We start from the raw sequence: 16,063 nt of genomic DNA on the forward strand, positions 1-16,063 counted from the left end.
AAGATTTGATTGCAGATGGAAGAACATGGTTACATTATAGTAAATGAAAAAAAAAATCATTCCTTTGAATTCCTCTCCAATCACGTTCTTGGAAGTTCTTTACTTTTTCAGCAATATTAAGGGCATTGGCAATAATAACAATCATAGGAATAATAAGCTAAGAGGTCATATTTCTTAGCTCGGAATCAACAACTTCTGATGTTTTTTGAGAATGGGTACTATGTAATCAATTGTAGTAGCTCCCTTGGAGTCTACTTTTGAGTAGGTTCTACCTCTAACTTTAATATTTTTGAGGGGTGAAATTGGATATCTTAAGTTGTTGCGAAGGCCTGGATACTAGATAAGATTTGGCCTTGAGTGAAGATAAGATCACAGTTAAGTACATCATAAGGCTGGAGCTGCTAAACAAAACACTTGGTGATGGGCTTTTAGGTTGATGCCTTCATCTTTGGTTTTGCTCATCCCGTGCTGGTTAGGAATACAAAGCCATCAGCCTGATTCTCCAACAGAGGTTGGGAGTCAGGGCTCCTGTACATCACGTGGAGGAAGAGTTAGAGCCCATTGTTCCTGGCTCTTCTGTGACAGGCTCAAAGGATGTGCATGGAATCTACCAAAGTCCCCTGTGTTTGGCTGAAATTTACTTTTACTATATATATGTCCTTTATCTACATATATGACATCTTCGGCATTTATACTCATATGCCAATTATGTGCTTCGACTTCCATAATCAATTCTTGTAATTTTATTAGGAATTAACTATCCACTCAAATCAACAGGTTTTTCTTTTCTTTCTTTTTTTTTTTAAGATGTTGGGGGGTAGGAGTTTATTAATTAATTAATTAATTTTTGCTGTGCTGCGTCATCGTTTCTGTGCAAGGGCTTTCTCTAGTTGTGGCAAGCAGGGGCCACTCTTCATCGCGATGCCCGGACCTCTCACTATGGTGGCCTCTCTTGTTGCGGAGCACAGGCTCCAGACGCGCAGGCTCAGTAGTTGTGGCTCACGGGCCTAGTTGCTCCGCGGCATGTGGGATCCTCCCAGACCAGGGCTCGAACCCATGTCCCCTGCATTAGCAGGCAGATTCTCAACCACTGCACCGCCAGGGAAGCCCCAACAGGTTTTTCTTGGTCTTCTATTTTTACATACGAGCAACATACTAACTGAAAGATAAAAGTTCCTATCCTCAGTTTTTAGGCATCTAAATGTCCACAAATTACTAATTTGGATTGATTGATTATTTTTAACCCACAGACTTATTTGACTTGCTAGAATGGATGGCAAAGATGAAGAATAATCAACCAAGGACATGTCAAGTTGAAAAGAAAATTGAGTCTAACAGGAGAACTGACAGAAGATGAAGATGAAGTGACATAACTGGAGCTTTATTTCTGACTCATGTTTTTTTTTTTCAGTAAATATCTAGTAGAAAAACTTTGGGAAAAAGTGGGGCTTAATACATCAGTGTTTCTTAAAGGCTAGGAAAATTGCTACCCCTGGGAAGCCAGAAGGATATGATGACACAGTCTGTTGTAATGTGAGACTGAATGACCCATATTTCCCCTGCAATGAAGTTCTTTTCCACTGGTAGAAGTCTTTTTATGTGGAAGTCTAGTTGATCACCTATTAGCTTTTATTTTTACATGTTTCTCCCTGCCTTTCTTACTTTGAAGACAAAGACTTTGTTTCAGATTTCTTAAAAAAAAATCAAAATGACACAACGACAATAAAAAAGTCTACCAACAAATAGTAATACCTCAAGAAATTAAGCAGCTCCTTTATTCTTTAAAATTCCAGTTGAATTCTAATTATACCATTTCATTACAAATTTATACTCTGGAGACTCAAACTCTGCTCATACGTTACCTCACTCTGAGAGCAGAAACTGCTCATTGCTACCCAGAGACCCAAGGATTGGTTGGCAGCTCATCCTGATTACAGATAAACTGAAATCCACAAAAGGCAAAACGTGTGTAGTTAGTCAATTAGGAGTGAAATGTTAAGTTTAGACCTTCAGGGGTAAGTCTTCCCAGGGGAAGAAAATTAAGGGCACCTTGGACCTATGCAGAGTCCAATGCTGAAATTTGAGTGTACACTATAGAACTTGGAAATCAAGACTTGAAATGCTAATATCTTTCATTTGAAAAAAAATCCCATCCCAGAAAGCGATTATAAAATAACCTGCATTCAAAACTAGTTATTTCTAATATTTAACAGTAAAAGTCTAGCAAGAATGAAAGCCAAGATTGAGAGGCTGGAAGTCTTTGTTATGCCACATGGTTGGATGTCTGACCGTTTGACCACAGAGACCAAATACAGAACCAAGCCCGAAGATGAGGTGGCCCTTTACTAAGCTACCAGTGCAAAGGCCTCGTGACTTCCTTGTTTTTCTTTTCTCTTTTCTTCTTTCTCCAGATGATGTCTGAGTACAGAGGATCCAAGCAAGGGAGAAAGAAGCATATTGCAGTAGAAGTGTCCCTTTTTTTTTTTTAATCTGTCAATTTACATTTTGATGGGATTGAAATCAGTCAATTAAAACTGAAAATTTAATTCAAAGAAAAATCAGACAAAATAGTTGTTTAAATGCATCTAAATACCTGACCCACTCATTCATGGCACTTTTTACTTTTAACCTCTAATTTTAGGTTTCTGGAATCTCATCTCTGGGCCGTAATTTCCTGTTAAGTGGGAAAGAGAAACAAAGATGGCTTGTCGTGAGGATCAATGAGTGAATCTCTGCTATGCTGTCTGGGGCCATTGGCTACCGGGTGCCATGTCAGTACAATGTATTTTATCACTTAAATAAGACATGATTTGCCGATTACCCTGATTTGCTGCTTGTTACGTTGTGGTTTCTCAGATGGAACATGACATTTTTGAATGGCTGCACTGAGAAGGCCTCATGCATTGGAAATATGTCAAAATGCAAAAAAGATTTTTGGGTCAAAATCCTCCGTTAGCTTGACAATTGTTAGTTGGGTGTTGAGCATGAATCTGTTTCAGTCAGATTCATGCCCAGATGTAATCAAACAATTTTGCCTGAATCCTTTTGTTAGCATGTTAACACGAGAGGATTTTGTACAGAGTAATAATAAGTACGTGTGCCTAGAAAATGCTAAGTTTCAAATCAGAAGCAACTTTAGAGCTATTTATGGAATATTTTGTTATAATATGATTTATTGACTTGTACAAGTATTGGATTTTAAGACGCTACATATTTATTTTGTGTGTAGTGCAATAGATCAGATGATTGAGTCTTCCAAATTTGGCTGAAATAGGTATGCAAAATGAACATACAGTAAGATTTCTCAATCTTATGTTACATCATTGTACCATATACAATAGAAGTATGCAAGATTCTTAATTTTGATCACATTCAAATTAGCACTGATGTAAATACTGTGAAAAAACGTAAGAAACGTAGTGCAAGAGAAAAACTGTAAACATACCAGGGCATTATTTTCCTGTCAATGTTACCACATTATACAATTAAAAAAGGTTTAATAACTAAAACGACTAATATCTAACTACATTAATGTGATTTTTAAAAATTAATTAATTAATTATATTTTGGCTGTGTTGGGTCTTCGTTGCTGCACATGGACCTTCTCTAGTTGCGGTGAGCAGGGGCTACTCTTCTCTGCAGTGCGTGGGCTTCTCATTGCGGTGGCTTCACTTTGTTGTGTAGCATGGGCTCTAGGCGTGCGGACTCTAGAGCCCAGGCTCAGTAGTTGTGGCTTTGTTTCTCCACAGCATGTGTGATCTTCCCGGACTAGGGCTCGAACCCATGTGCCCTGCATTGGCAGGTGGGTTCTTAACCACTGCGCCACCAAGGAAGTCCTAATGTGATTTTTTAAAAAGAGAATGAAGATCTAAAACAACCTGCCATAAAATGATCAACAGAAAAAGAAAAAAACTTCCTGAAAAATTGAAGACAATAACTTCCTGTGCACGGAGATTGTATTTTAAACTTTTTTTTTTTTGGCGGTACGCGGGCCTCTCACTGTTGTGGCCTCTCCCGTTGCGGAGCACAGGCTCCGGACGCGCAGGCTCAGAGGCCATGGCTCACGGGCCCAGCCGCTCCGCAGCATGTGGGATCCTCCCGGACCGGGGCACGAACCCGTGTCCCCTGCATCGGCAGGCGGACTCTCAACCACTGCGCCACCAGGGAAGCCCTGTATTTTAAACTTTTAACCCCATGATTTTTACAGCTGCATTAAAGGTTCAGTTCTGGGTCAGAGGTTTTAGCCACATTTTCTGTTTAATGGAAGAAGACTTGAAATGTGGGAACATCATGATATGACACCATTTCACAGATAATCTGAATCCAGATTACTTGCCCCAGTGTTCCCATTCTTATAGAACAAAATATACACGAGCACACTTGCCCAGGACTTGCTCTCTTAATCACAAATGTCTTCGTGGATAATTTCCACAGTTGTGATGGAAGAGCCAGGACGAGCACGCCTGTGTGTGTGTGCGTGCATGCGGTGTGCGCGCTCCCAGGTCAGGTCAGTGTATCCATATATGTGGGCTCGTGTGTACATCCATGCCGTGTCTACACACTCAAAGTCACATTCTTCTTGAGTGAATGTACAAATCTGTCCTGGTTTGAATGAAATGAGAATTCACCTTTTGCACATTTAGCCAATCCTAGCCCATTTATTCTCTGCCCCAAATAAACACTCTAAATTCTGCCAAAATCCAGACGTTACCTGTGTAACACTGAGTTGTATGAGATTTGTTTCAATACTGAGGGCATCCTTTACATGTTATCAGAGTATCAAATTTTGTTCCTGCTTCAAGGAATCGTCTGTGTTTGAATTCCTTATCCTCAGCTCCACCTGTTCTTCGGAGTCCCATCCAACCTCACGGACTGGACTTCAATATAGGAGCACATTTCCGATTGTTATGGAGCTGAATGTTTCTTTTGTGTTCACTGTAATCAACAAGCATGTACTTAGCTTGAGAGAGACAGCCATTATTCTCAACAGTCTTATTCTGTTCTTGAAATACCTGTGGCAGTTCCTTTGCGGACAAGGTATTTTAATAAGGAATGAAATCACTGAAAGGAATATGTGTCCATAATAAAGAACGGGGGATGTGGGACCCACAGAGTCCCCTGGCTTCAGAAAGTTACTTCGAAAACATTGTCCAGAGTGAAGTTTTAAAACTTTCATTTTTACGTGAATGACTTGTGGGTCCTGTTAAGATACAGCCTTGGATTCTCTAAGTCCAGCTGGAGCGAAATTACTAATAAGCTCCTGGATGCTGTTGATACTGCTGGTCTGTGAACCCATTTTGAATAGAAAGGGGCTAGTACATTCCAACCAAAACAAATTAGTGTGAACAATCACATCAGCTCCATCTATACATGTATTCACAACGATGCATTCCTGATTTGATCAATTTCACTCTGTACAATTACATTCACCGAAAAAGGTAAAAACAGAATTATCATATTTTGTGAGTACAGAGTCCCTTTGCCCCTTTTTATGTATTACCAGATAGCCTTCATTATAAATACCTTTTTCTCTGCTTGAAAAAATGAGTGTGTTTTAGAGCAATGATATAAGTGGGTACTGAACCACGTTTCAGCTCTCGGCCATCTCCTTTTTGATACTTGGATTGAATAAATACATTTTATTATAGCTGACATCCTTGTATGGAAACGCATTTCCTTTCAATACCAGCATTGTGAAATATCCGTCCATCCAGATTGTTTCAAGTAGCCTCCACCAAGTTCTTTGAAATGCAGCCCCCTTTTAGAAAATTTGAATTTGGGGAGTTTGCATCACACAAAGCATTTAAAAAGGGAACCCTCCCAGATGTGGAATGCTTGTTTAGACACCAGATCAAAGGAACAGGTCTGTACATCTGTGCAGTTTTTCAGAGTGCGTCCACACATTTTTGTTTTCCCGGTGACCTCTGGGTTTGAAGGGAGCTCAGATGTGGAAGCAGCTCAGAGTTAAGTCGAGGCGACACCACTGCCGTCAGACGTTGCTCTGTTGCAACAAAAGCGTTCTCAGCTCTCTTTCCCTCTGATCTTCCTGCCTGTACTTCTCCTCAAGTTTCTGCTTCTCAGAATCCGTGCAGTAAAAGGTGCAATCTGAGCTCTTCCGGATCTGTTCGAACTGACTGAAATCAGCCACGTACTTGCCGGTTTTTGAGAGAGAAACCACAGGCACAAACTCAAAACCCCAGTAGATCTCCTCTGGGATGTAAGAGGTGCGGCTCTGGCAGACAGCGCTGGTGGACTCCACCGTGGCGTTCAGGAGAACCACCAGCTCAAACTCCTTCTGCTTAAGGTTTTGGGGGGTGAGATCTCTCAGGGGGCTCGTCTCATCCAGCACGTGGTAGAATGTCATGGGCAAGATGAGGAAGGGGCTCTCGGAAGAGGAGTCCACGTGGAATTTGACGGTGGCCTGGTTGAGGAGGATTCGCTCCCCCTCCTTGGTGACGTGGGTCTGGAGGAGCTTTCCCGAGAGCTGGCACTGAATCAGGAGACTCTTCCTCATGTTGGCCACCTGGATCACCAAGCACAGCTTCCCGTTCTGCTTGGTGATGACGGCACAGTGGCTGAACTTGATGGTCTCTGCCCGTTTTTTGGGTCTCGCAATTTTGGCCAGGAAGGTGCCCGTGATGAAGATCTCAATCAAGGTGGTGATGACCAGCTGTGCCACCAAGAGGAAGATGGCATGAGGGCATTCCTCCGTGATGGAACGGACTCCATAGCCGATGGTTGTCTGGGATTCCAGGGAAAAGAGAAATGCCCCCGTGAGGGAGTCCACCTTCATGATGCAGGGGGTGTGATTTGAAGTGTGCTCCCTGGGTTCTAAGTCCCCATGAATGAAGGCAATGGCATAGTAGATCACACCAAAAAGGAACCAGGTCATCACGAACGTGGCAGCAAACAGGGTGAGCTTGTATCTCCACTTCATGTCGATGACGGTGGTCCACAAGTCTTGGAGGTAGAGCAAGTATATGCCATCCACTTTGTCGATTCTCACGTTGCTGTGCCCACTCTTGGACATGACTCGGGGTCTGCTGGCCTTGAGGCCAGCTCCAGCCGTGTGCTTCACCAGGGTAGCCCTGGCCATACTGATGTTAATCCGTTCCATGGTCAGGCCTTGGGACCACCTAAGGAAATGACAAAGAGAGACGTTCCATTGTTGTCACATGAGGTAGAATGCCCAGAAAACAGAAACAGGATAATCATGTGAGATAAGTACGAATGTACATGGACGTTTATAAGAAAGGATAATTCTGAGGGCAAGATGAATCACTGGGTACTTGAGGATGGCAGTAGGAGGGAGTGAAGAGCACAGACTGAAGACAGGGAAGCCTGGGTTAAATGTTGCCTCTCCCACTTATTTGCTGTGAGACCTGGGCTAAGCTATTTAACCTTTCTGGACCTCAAATCTCTAATATGTAAAATATGGAAATAAAGTCTACTTCTCAGGGTTCTTGTGATAGTTGAATGAGATAATGGCTATAAAGTGCCAAAACAGAGATTCACACTCAAAAAAATGATGCTAATCTTCTCTTTGTGATATCACACTCACAAGAATCCACCCCACGGAGTATTATGATTATTTATGTATATTCAGCTCTTACGGATTTCCAAGTATAGAAAATTTAAAAATAAGTTGACTGAGCATAGGGCCAGTACTGATATAATTAAAATGCACCATCCATAAGATACGTCTTGATACAGCAATGGGAAATGTTAATACAAATTTTAAAACCGTGTGTAGTATTCATAAACGTTTTTAAAAAGCTACCATTTGCATGACATTCCCTGTAGTAGCAATTCATTTTCCCCCTAGTCCAATGAATAATTGGGAATCCATGACCTGTCCTAGTTCTTGATTACAATGGAAAAGAGCAAGTTATCAAACAACCAAAAACAAACATAGAGTGAATAATTAAGCTTTATTAACGGCTTGATCAATATGCTCGTTATTCTCAGAAAAGTGTTATCAATATAGAATATTAGGTGTGACATTTAGGTATGGTGCAAAAATTTGGCCTTACTTCTTTTGAGCTAAGTAGAACCAGCATAGGAATCTATTTTAAAGAGCCAATGAACAAGTAAATAAGTACAGGCATCCAACATTGTAGCAGAACAGACTTACCTAGAAGAAGCACTAGGCTCCCACACTGAGCCCTGGGCAATGCTCTGCCCTCCGTTTACAGATAGGGACAAGCTGGGTATGAGGTCACACAGCATCTTATAGTACCTGCCTGGCGACTGACATAAATTACCCCTACATTCCTTGAAAAACATAATGTGAGTGATTATAGGGCAATTCTACCTGGTTGGTATGTTTTTTCCACCTCATCGGCATTTTAAGAATAATAATAAAAAAATTTCTCCCTTTAAAAAGGAACTGGTATAGGGTGGTCTGTGATTCACGCAATAATCTCTGCTGTTGGAGCAGTGTTATCTCAATAGAAGTTTCTAAAGTAATCCTTTGGGCAAATCCCTTCAAGGAATCTGAAACTGTATCCATTATAGGATAACACCTGTTGAGGATGCAGTAAATCTGTTGGGCTTTTTAATTTTCCTGTTATGTTATTAAGAGTGTGTCATTTACTGACTGACCCTTGAAATGTTTTTTTTTTTTTTCCTCAGAAAGGAGAGTCACCGTTTCATTTTCTTTGCAAAGAAGGGCCCTAAGTTATTCAGAATTTATTTTACTTGTTGAAGCCTATTCCATTTATTTGGGTATCAATTTAGATGTAAAGTACAGGATATAATTTAGCGGGGGCTTCATCAGACCCTTTATGCAGCACTTCTCAGTAATCAAGAGGAAAGCGACCACAATGAAAGCTTGAAAAGGTTAATGCCCTGCTGGCATGCCCAGATGTGTAGTCAAGCTCAGAACACTTTGCCAAGACAAATGCAGCTTATGGACAAGTAATTGCATGCACTTCAACAAACAAAAAGAAACTGGTAGGGGAAAGTACATGCCATTCAACCCACTGAAATAAAAACAGAAGCTTAAGTTTTCTTGTGTGAATGATGCAGAAGTGTCCTGCAGCACACGCTAAGCTCCAAGCTCAGCCTTCCACCAGATTCTGGGAAACTTGGCCCTGTTTCTATGAAGGCAGTGTCATGAAGCTTCTGTTTTAACCTCTGTTTCAAAGGGGCAGTGGGCCAGGCTTGCGATGAGCTGAATCTTTCCCCTCTTTCTGCTGAAAGTTCTTGGGCTGCATTTTTGCACAACTGTTGTTGGAATCAGTGACACCAATGGCTATCAGAGGACGGGGGGCATATATGGGGGAACAAAACTTAGAGTCTCTGGGTGGGGTGGGGGTATTGGGATTAGCATCTCTCTGTGGAAAAGAGCGGCTGGTGGACAGCACTCAAAGGTTAAATACCCACTCCCTCCCTCTCAACATTCCTGTGCCCTCAGAACTGGGTGCTACCTGGTCACTCACTCGGCAGGTCAAATGGCGACTTCTTCAAAGCAGGTGTATCGTCCTTGCTCCCCTTCGCCCACCTGGCTACCATAGGATTCTTCTACTTCCTGAAAGAAAGAGGGACACATGGAGTTCACAGCTGTTTACTAAGAAACTGACCCAGTGAAACTGACCCTTACTGATTCCCCCAAGTGCTAGGGCCCCAGCATTCACCTTCCAACCCCTGGTGATCTGGCATAGTGCCCAGAATAGATCCAAGCTCAAGGAGTGTTTTAGGAACTCCTGAAATTGAAGCCCCAATCACAGCCCTCACTGTAGAATTCCCACCCTCTGGAGGGAGCTCAATAGTAAAACACCCTGGAAAGGGTGGGTTAACTCACCCCCACTGAAGCCCACTATCAACTGACCAGCAAACAGGGAGGCAGGAAGGGGAAGTGCAGAGGAAGTAAACAGTGAGAATTGGAAGGGAAGAGTCTAGAATATTTTTACCGCCTGTGGAAATGCATTATTGCTGTTGAGTCATAGAACATTAGATTCAAAAAGAATGTCAAAACCAAGGCATTTGACACACGTTTTTCAAACCAGGAGACCTGGGAGGTTGCAGTGACTTGTCTTCTTCACATAGATGGCCCATAGCAGAAAGAACGGGGTCCAAAGTTTTTGGAAGCTAGACTGGAGTTCTTATCAGTACACAAATCCCTCTTAAACCTCCAAAGTTTCATGCAATCTGTTCTAACTCCACTAGATTCTTTTGCATGCTACTTTTCTGAAATACTTCTTCCTAAACTATACATATATATCTCCCCACATTTTTATCTCTCTTATACACAGAGGCTTAGTACACTTCACACTTCTTTTCTGATCCACTAATTATTGTAAATAATTACAATAATTACTCTTTTATCATTTAGGTAGTCTCAATTATCAGTCCGTATAGCCTTTTATATATTGGATTCTCCCAGTGTGTTCACAGTATGTTTGGCAAACGACATCTACATCATCGCTCTATTAAGATCCAGCATCTCCTTCTTTGCACCCATTTATTTTTACCTGTATGCTTTATCTTTTACACTTTATTATATGATCTTAATTTATAGTATTTCATTCCTCAGCAGACTTCCTTAATGCAATTTACTTCATTGCACACTCTTCTTTCATATAATTTTATGTTACTGCTTTAGATGTTTTTTCCCTTAGATTCTGCAATCTACCTGGTTTCACTTCTAAAATATTAAGGGACCATAGTCATTTCCCAAAAGTAAAGGAAGGAAAGAATAATAAAAGATATTCTCTTCTAATTTTCCCTCTCCTAGTCCTGCAAAGAAACAATGTTCCATATGAACCATTAGTAGTTTTCTATAGTCTCTGGAAACTGTATTTATTTCTCCAGTTTTCATCATATGATTCCAACATGTGGGTTGGGATTGCATTTCTTAGAATGGTGATATCTTTACTGAAGTGAAGTCCTTGAAACTACTGAATGGAGAGGTCAATATTACACTCTCCTATTTCAGGCCAGTAACATATACATGGAATGAAGTCACTTAGTGCTTAGGCTGTGTAGCATTTGTTTTCTGGAGATAAAGGGGAAAAGAAACACATTTTGGAAACAGAACTAAACAGTAGCCACATTGAAAAAGATACTTATCTATATGAAGAACCACACTTCCAGTGCTGGGGACAAAACAATGAGAATGGAAAAAATGGAAAGGAAGTTCCCATCACCATCACTGGTGGAAAGGGAAGAATTCTATCCAAGAAAGGGGATCTGGTAAGAATGGAAGACCAAAGAAATTAATTACTGCGAGCTGGAGGATGCTGTCCTGTCAGAGAGAAATCAACCCGTAAATGGACAGAAAGTCCCTGACCAGTTAGGAGGAATACATATGCAAATACTAAGCAAGCACAGAGTCAGGATAGAGCCAGAAATGGTCCAAAGTGGGAAAGCTCCAGATAATAAAATGACAATAATAAAATAAAGATTCAGATAAGTGACAATAATACAAAAGCTTCAGATCACTAATAACAATAATCATCATCATAAATAGATAGTGCTAGAGCCATGTACCAGCCACTATTCTAGGTGCTTTCCATGTGTGAATGTAATTAACCCTCACACCATCCCCATGAGGAAGAAATGGAGCCACAGAGAGGTTGTGTGACTCACCCAAGCTCTCAACAGCTGCCACCTGGCAGTGTGTGAAGCTGTTGTATCTATACTCTCAACCACTCTGACAAGGGTGCTCAGACTTTAGCTGCATCGGAACCATCTGGAAGGCTTGGAGTTTCTGACTCGGTAGGTTTAGGGTGGAGTCCAAGAATTAGCATGTCTAAAAATTCCCAGGTGATGCTGCTGTTGCAGGAACACACATTGAGAACCACCACACTGGGATATAGATGTTGAATCATATCAGCAGCCTAACGGCTTCCCCCCCTTGATAAATCTCCGATTCCCCACTTGCCCTTAGCATTTCTGAAATAACGCTATTGCACGCAGACGTGGAGAACATCCGTTTATTACTTTTCAGAATCTTCACCATCCTTACAGATAAATGAATGCCAATGACCCAGTGGCCCAAGGCTAAGTAGTAATTTTTTAAAAAGCAATATATGGAGAATCTGATCAAAACTGTAACACATTATTTATATTTATCATATAAATATCATATAAGTATTATGTGTTATAGGATATGTAGAAATTATATATTATTTAACTTATATAACATTTACAGTAAACACATAGATATTATGATACATTATTCATATTATATTAATATATGATATAAATAATTCTAGTAGATGTATTAGCCAAAATTAAGCACAGACAAGTCTCTCATTTCCACAATAGACTTTCACCCACCATTCTTCTAGTCAACCTGTATTTACAGGATATTTAGTTCTCAACAATGTGATAATACAGCTAACTTTCATGTGATGCTTGGCTGGGAAAAAAATAAATATGCTTTAAGAATGATTTTTTTCCCCCTCCTAGTTAGTACGAAACTGAGACCTTCTAAAAACGTATAGCTCTGTTGAGTCAAATTTTGGAAGTTTTCAGTTCACCCATGCTGGGAAAAACTTCTGTGTTCCATGGTGGGCTAACAAAGTCTATGCACCTGTGGAAAAATAATGTAAAAATGGGGAGACAGTGGCTCCCTAAACCTGGAATTTCTCAACCAGGCCTCAAGTGATGTCATCCTACATACCTTCAAATGGGCGGTGAGGCATGGAAGAATGAAATCCAAATCCAACCATAACTCTGGATTTCTAGACTAAAATTAGAATCTGAGGGACTTTGACTTGAAAACTCTGGCAAAAGAGCTCCCTGTTTGTAAGAAAAGTTGCTTCTAAAGCTTTGTTGGATGTCAAATATTTTTGACAAAACAATCTTTTAATGATCTCTCTTTTTGCTATGAATCTGAAATACCTGGCTGAAATTTCACTTTAAGGGTACATGGGTTTAAATATTAAGTAGAAAAAAAGTGCTTGACAAGAATCTAGTTGGGGTTCACTGAACTCAAAAGGTTTAAAAATAATGGAAAATAAACTCAGTGAGGCTTAGCTATCCTTTCTTTGGATCCTGTGACTGTGGCCGCACATACACATGCACTGGGGCCTTTGGCACTGGCCTCATGCCACCTTCTACCTGCTCTTCAAAGCAGCCTAGGACTCGCTTCAATGGCTGGGCTCCCTGTTCTGAATCCACTTCTTGACTTCATCAGTGTCAGCTGAGGACACAGATGGCTTTGCCCAGGTGGCCTCAGAACTGGACATGTTCATTAAAGAGAACAAGGTGGCCAAAGCTGACTCTCGGCAGATTCCAAAGGGTGGCCCCTTGGTTTTATCTGCTGGGGAAATTACTCTTTCCTTCTGCAAACCCATGTTTTCTCTCGGACCATTGAGGACTGAGGTTGGCTGGAAGGAATGGCAGCTTTTGGGAGGCTGTGGAGTTGGACATTCTTCTTTGTGAGGAACAAGAGGCTCTGAGGGGAAGCACCAATGAAGGTTATGGCAAATTCACAATCTAGTTTCCTCTGTCCTAATGACCTGTATTTTGAAGACATGAACTTGGAACCTCATTGGTAGAGCCGTGGTCATTTTGGGTTGTCGTGGCTGATTGTTGCTTCCACCTACTATCTGCCCCTCTCTGTGGGGTCCAACCATGAGATTCCTTCCCTGGGTTTGTCCCTGCAGGGAAGTATGTTTTCACGCTTTTGTGTCAGATGTGGTCATGTGACTGCTTCGGCCAATGGCCTGTGAGCTGCAGTGACTCAAGCCTCACCTGAACAGAGACATAAGAATGACACGGTTCTGTCACTGCTCTCCAGGGAGGCTCAGATTGGGCTGCTCCTTCCTCTGGATGGCAGTGGGGGGTAGAGGGGAGGTGGAGGACACTTGGAGCTGAGCTACAGCTGAACCAAAGCTGACTTGTAACCCAGGTGAGAAAAAACTCTTGTTGCCTGGTTGAATTCTTGGACTTGTTTGTTACTAAGGCAAAACCTAGTGAAAGTCTGACCGCGGTGATGCTCTTACTACATATTTTTGGATTAAATATCTGACCTAAAAGGAACTGTATTTAAAGAAAACATGTAAAGTCTTGAAATATCCCTCAAGGTAAACCTCAAATGGTAGTTTATGGCTAAACACTGAATAGAAAAATAAATACAAATCTCACAGGATTTCAGTGGGAAGAAAGACTTGCCTGATCCCTAAGGACAGCAGAGAAAAAGTGAATAATTCTTCTCATTCAATTACTTCTAAATCAGTACTTAAATTTATCACGACAAGACAACTTTTCAGGGCAAGATATAAGGGCCTCAGATTCTGTCACTCTTATTTCTGTGGAGCAAGAAGCCCTTGGTTAATGTTCTGGTGGCCTCATAATCTGTGATGACAAACACATAGGGGATTATGTCATTAATTAAATATTATGTCATTAAAAGGGACTAGCCCTTTTCAGTGCAATTACAGACAGTATTTTATTTAATCCTTCTCTTTACCTTCTGAAGAGAGAGTTTTCTTGATTTTCTAAATGAGGAAACTAAGCTTAGAGAGATTCGATAATTTACACATGTTCATAAAGTTAATACACAGAGGAACTCGTTGGCAAAGCAAATCTGTCTCCTATCTAACCACTTGGCACCTCTGTCCTCAAAACGAACTCAAGAACATCACTCCTAATGATGCAGTTCAAAACATCGCAAAATAAGTTCCTGCTCATTACATGTTAGTAGCCCTTATAGAATAAACAGCTTTGATTTATTGCTTATCCGGTGCCAGATGTTACATAAGGTGCCGTATATTAATTTAACTCTCACTTAGATTCTGAGAGAGTTAATATGATTATTCCTGTCTTCCAGGTAAGGAAACTGATACAGCACAAGGTCTGTTTGAGTCTGTAATCCTCGCTTCTCATCTCTATAACATGAATTCCCCAACTTCAGCAAGTGTCAGAATCACGTGGAAGTCTTGAAATACAGATGGCTGGGCTCCAGAGTCTCTGATTCAGTAGGTCTAGAGTAGGGCCTGGGAACATGCATTTCTAATGAGTTCCCAGGTGATGCTGAGGCTACTGGTCTTGAGACCACACCTTGAAATCATGATCTATACTCTTCGCCACTTAGAGTTATATAGAATCTGTGGGAAATTCACAAGCATGTAAACCGGGTTGCCTAAAAGTTCAGCCTCATTACTTTCAAGCAAAGGAGTGGGTCCTTCGGTGTGAGAAGGAAGAGAAAATCAATGGGGCTGAATGTACAAATATGGTAGCTGTTGGGTGGAGTTTTCAGTTTGCCAGGAAAGGTGTCCTAGGGAATAAAAGTTCAGATGAATTGTCTTGAAGGGAAAAATGAGAATTTGGGAGAAAAGGAAAGCAATTGGTTTAAAATTTCTCTAAGTTTTCTTCCCTGGATGATGGATATCATCCTACAGTTGCTTTCGGGGTTCACTGGCTAAGAACATCAGAGGCCAGAGGAAAGATCCTGGATTTTAGGGCTGAGGGAGCTGAAGCTAATAGAAGAACCTTAGCAGTTCTCTTGCTCAGGCTTCCCCTAAGTGTGTGGTAATAGGTATTCCACAAATAAAGCAATTTGTGGTCAGCTAATTTGGGGAAGCTTTGCCTACAGAACCTCCAAGCACCCCACTGTCCCCACCCACTGGAGACTCACACAGCACATTTGTATATTACAGGGTCTGAGAAGTTCTACAGCAAAGAAACATGCTTAACTCTGTAAATCTGGCCTTTATCTGACGTGTGGGAACACTCTGAGGAGTGCTGATCTGGTTTAAACTTTGCACTTTATATCTGGGGAAAAATAGGATCACAAAGGTTGAGAGTGATTTATTCAAGGTCACTGAGCCAGTGGCAGGAGTAGGGATGGAAACAGGCTTTATGAATCTTCGTTCATTTGATGGGCAGATATCTTTCTCTGTGGTCATGAAATACCTTGAGATGAACTATCCATATCCCTGGACCCTGAAGACAGGACAGCATATAATAAAAGGCTTGCAGCTCCAGCATCGCTTACTAATGTTAATCAGAAATCCCAGCTCTTGGGTCCCACACTCGAGCCACTGAATCAGAACCAGTGTCTTAAAAACACCCAACTTCCTAAAGGATTATGTGGCTGGAGGTTGTA

General features: G+C 41.3%; 1 protein-coding gene across 1 annotated transcript in view; it reads right to left on the reverse strand.

Annotated features, from left to right (window-relative positions):
* Positions 1 to 5,733: 5,733 nt before the first annotated feature.
* The window catches only part of KCNJ15 (potassium inwardly rectifying channel subfamily J member 15), a 48,990-nt gene continuing 38,660 nt past the window's right edge, over positions 5,734 to 16,063 (reverse strand). The window contains exons 3-4 of the mRNA XM_060009796.1: positions 9,432 to 9,532; positions 5,734 to 7,136 (exon numbers count right to left, since the gene is read on the reverse strand). Of these exons, the coding sequence (XP_059865779.1) occupies positions 5,990 to 7,117 (1,128 nt within the window). The 5' untranslated portion in view covers positions 7,118 to 7,136; positions 9,432 to 9,532 and the 3' untranslated portion in view covers positions 5,734 to 5,989. The remainder of the gene's footprint in view (positions 7,137 to 9,431; positions 9,533 to 16,063) is intronic.

The sequence above is a fragment of the Delphinus delphis genome, chromosome 4, assembly GCF_949987515.2.
Source record: "Delphinus delphis chromosome 4, mDelDel1.2, whole genome shotgun sequence".
Lineage (NCBI taxonomy): Eukaryota > Metazoa > Chordata > Mammalia > Artiodactyla > Delphinidae > Delphinus > Delphinus delphis.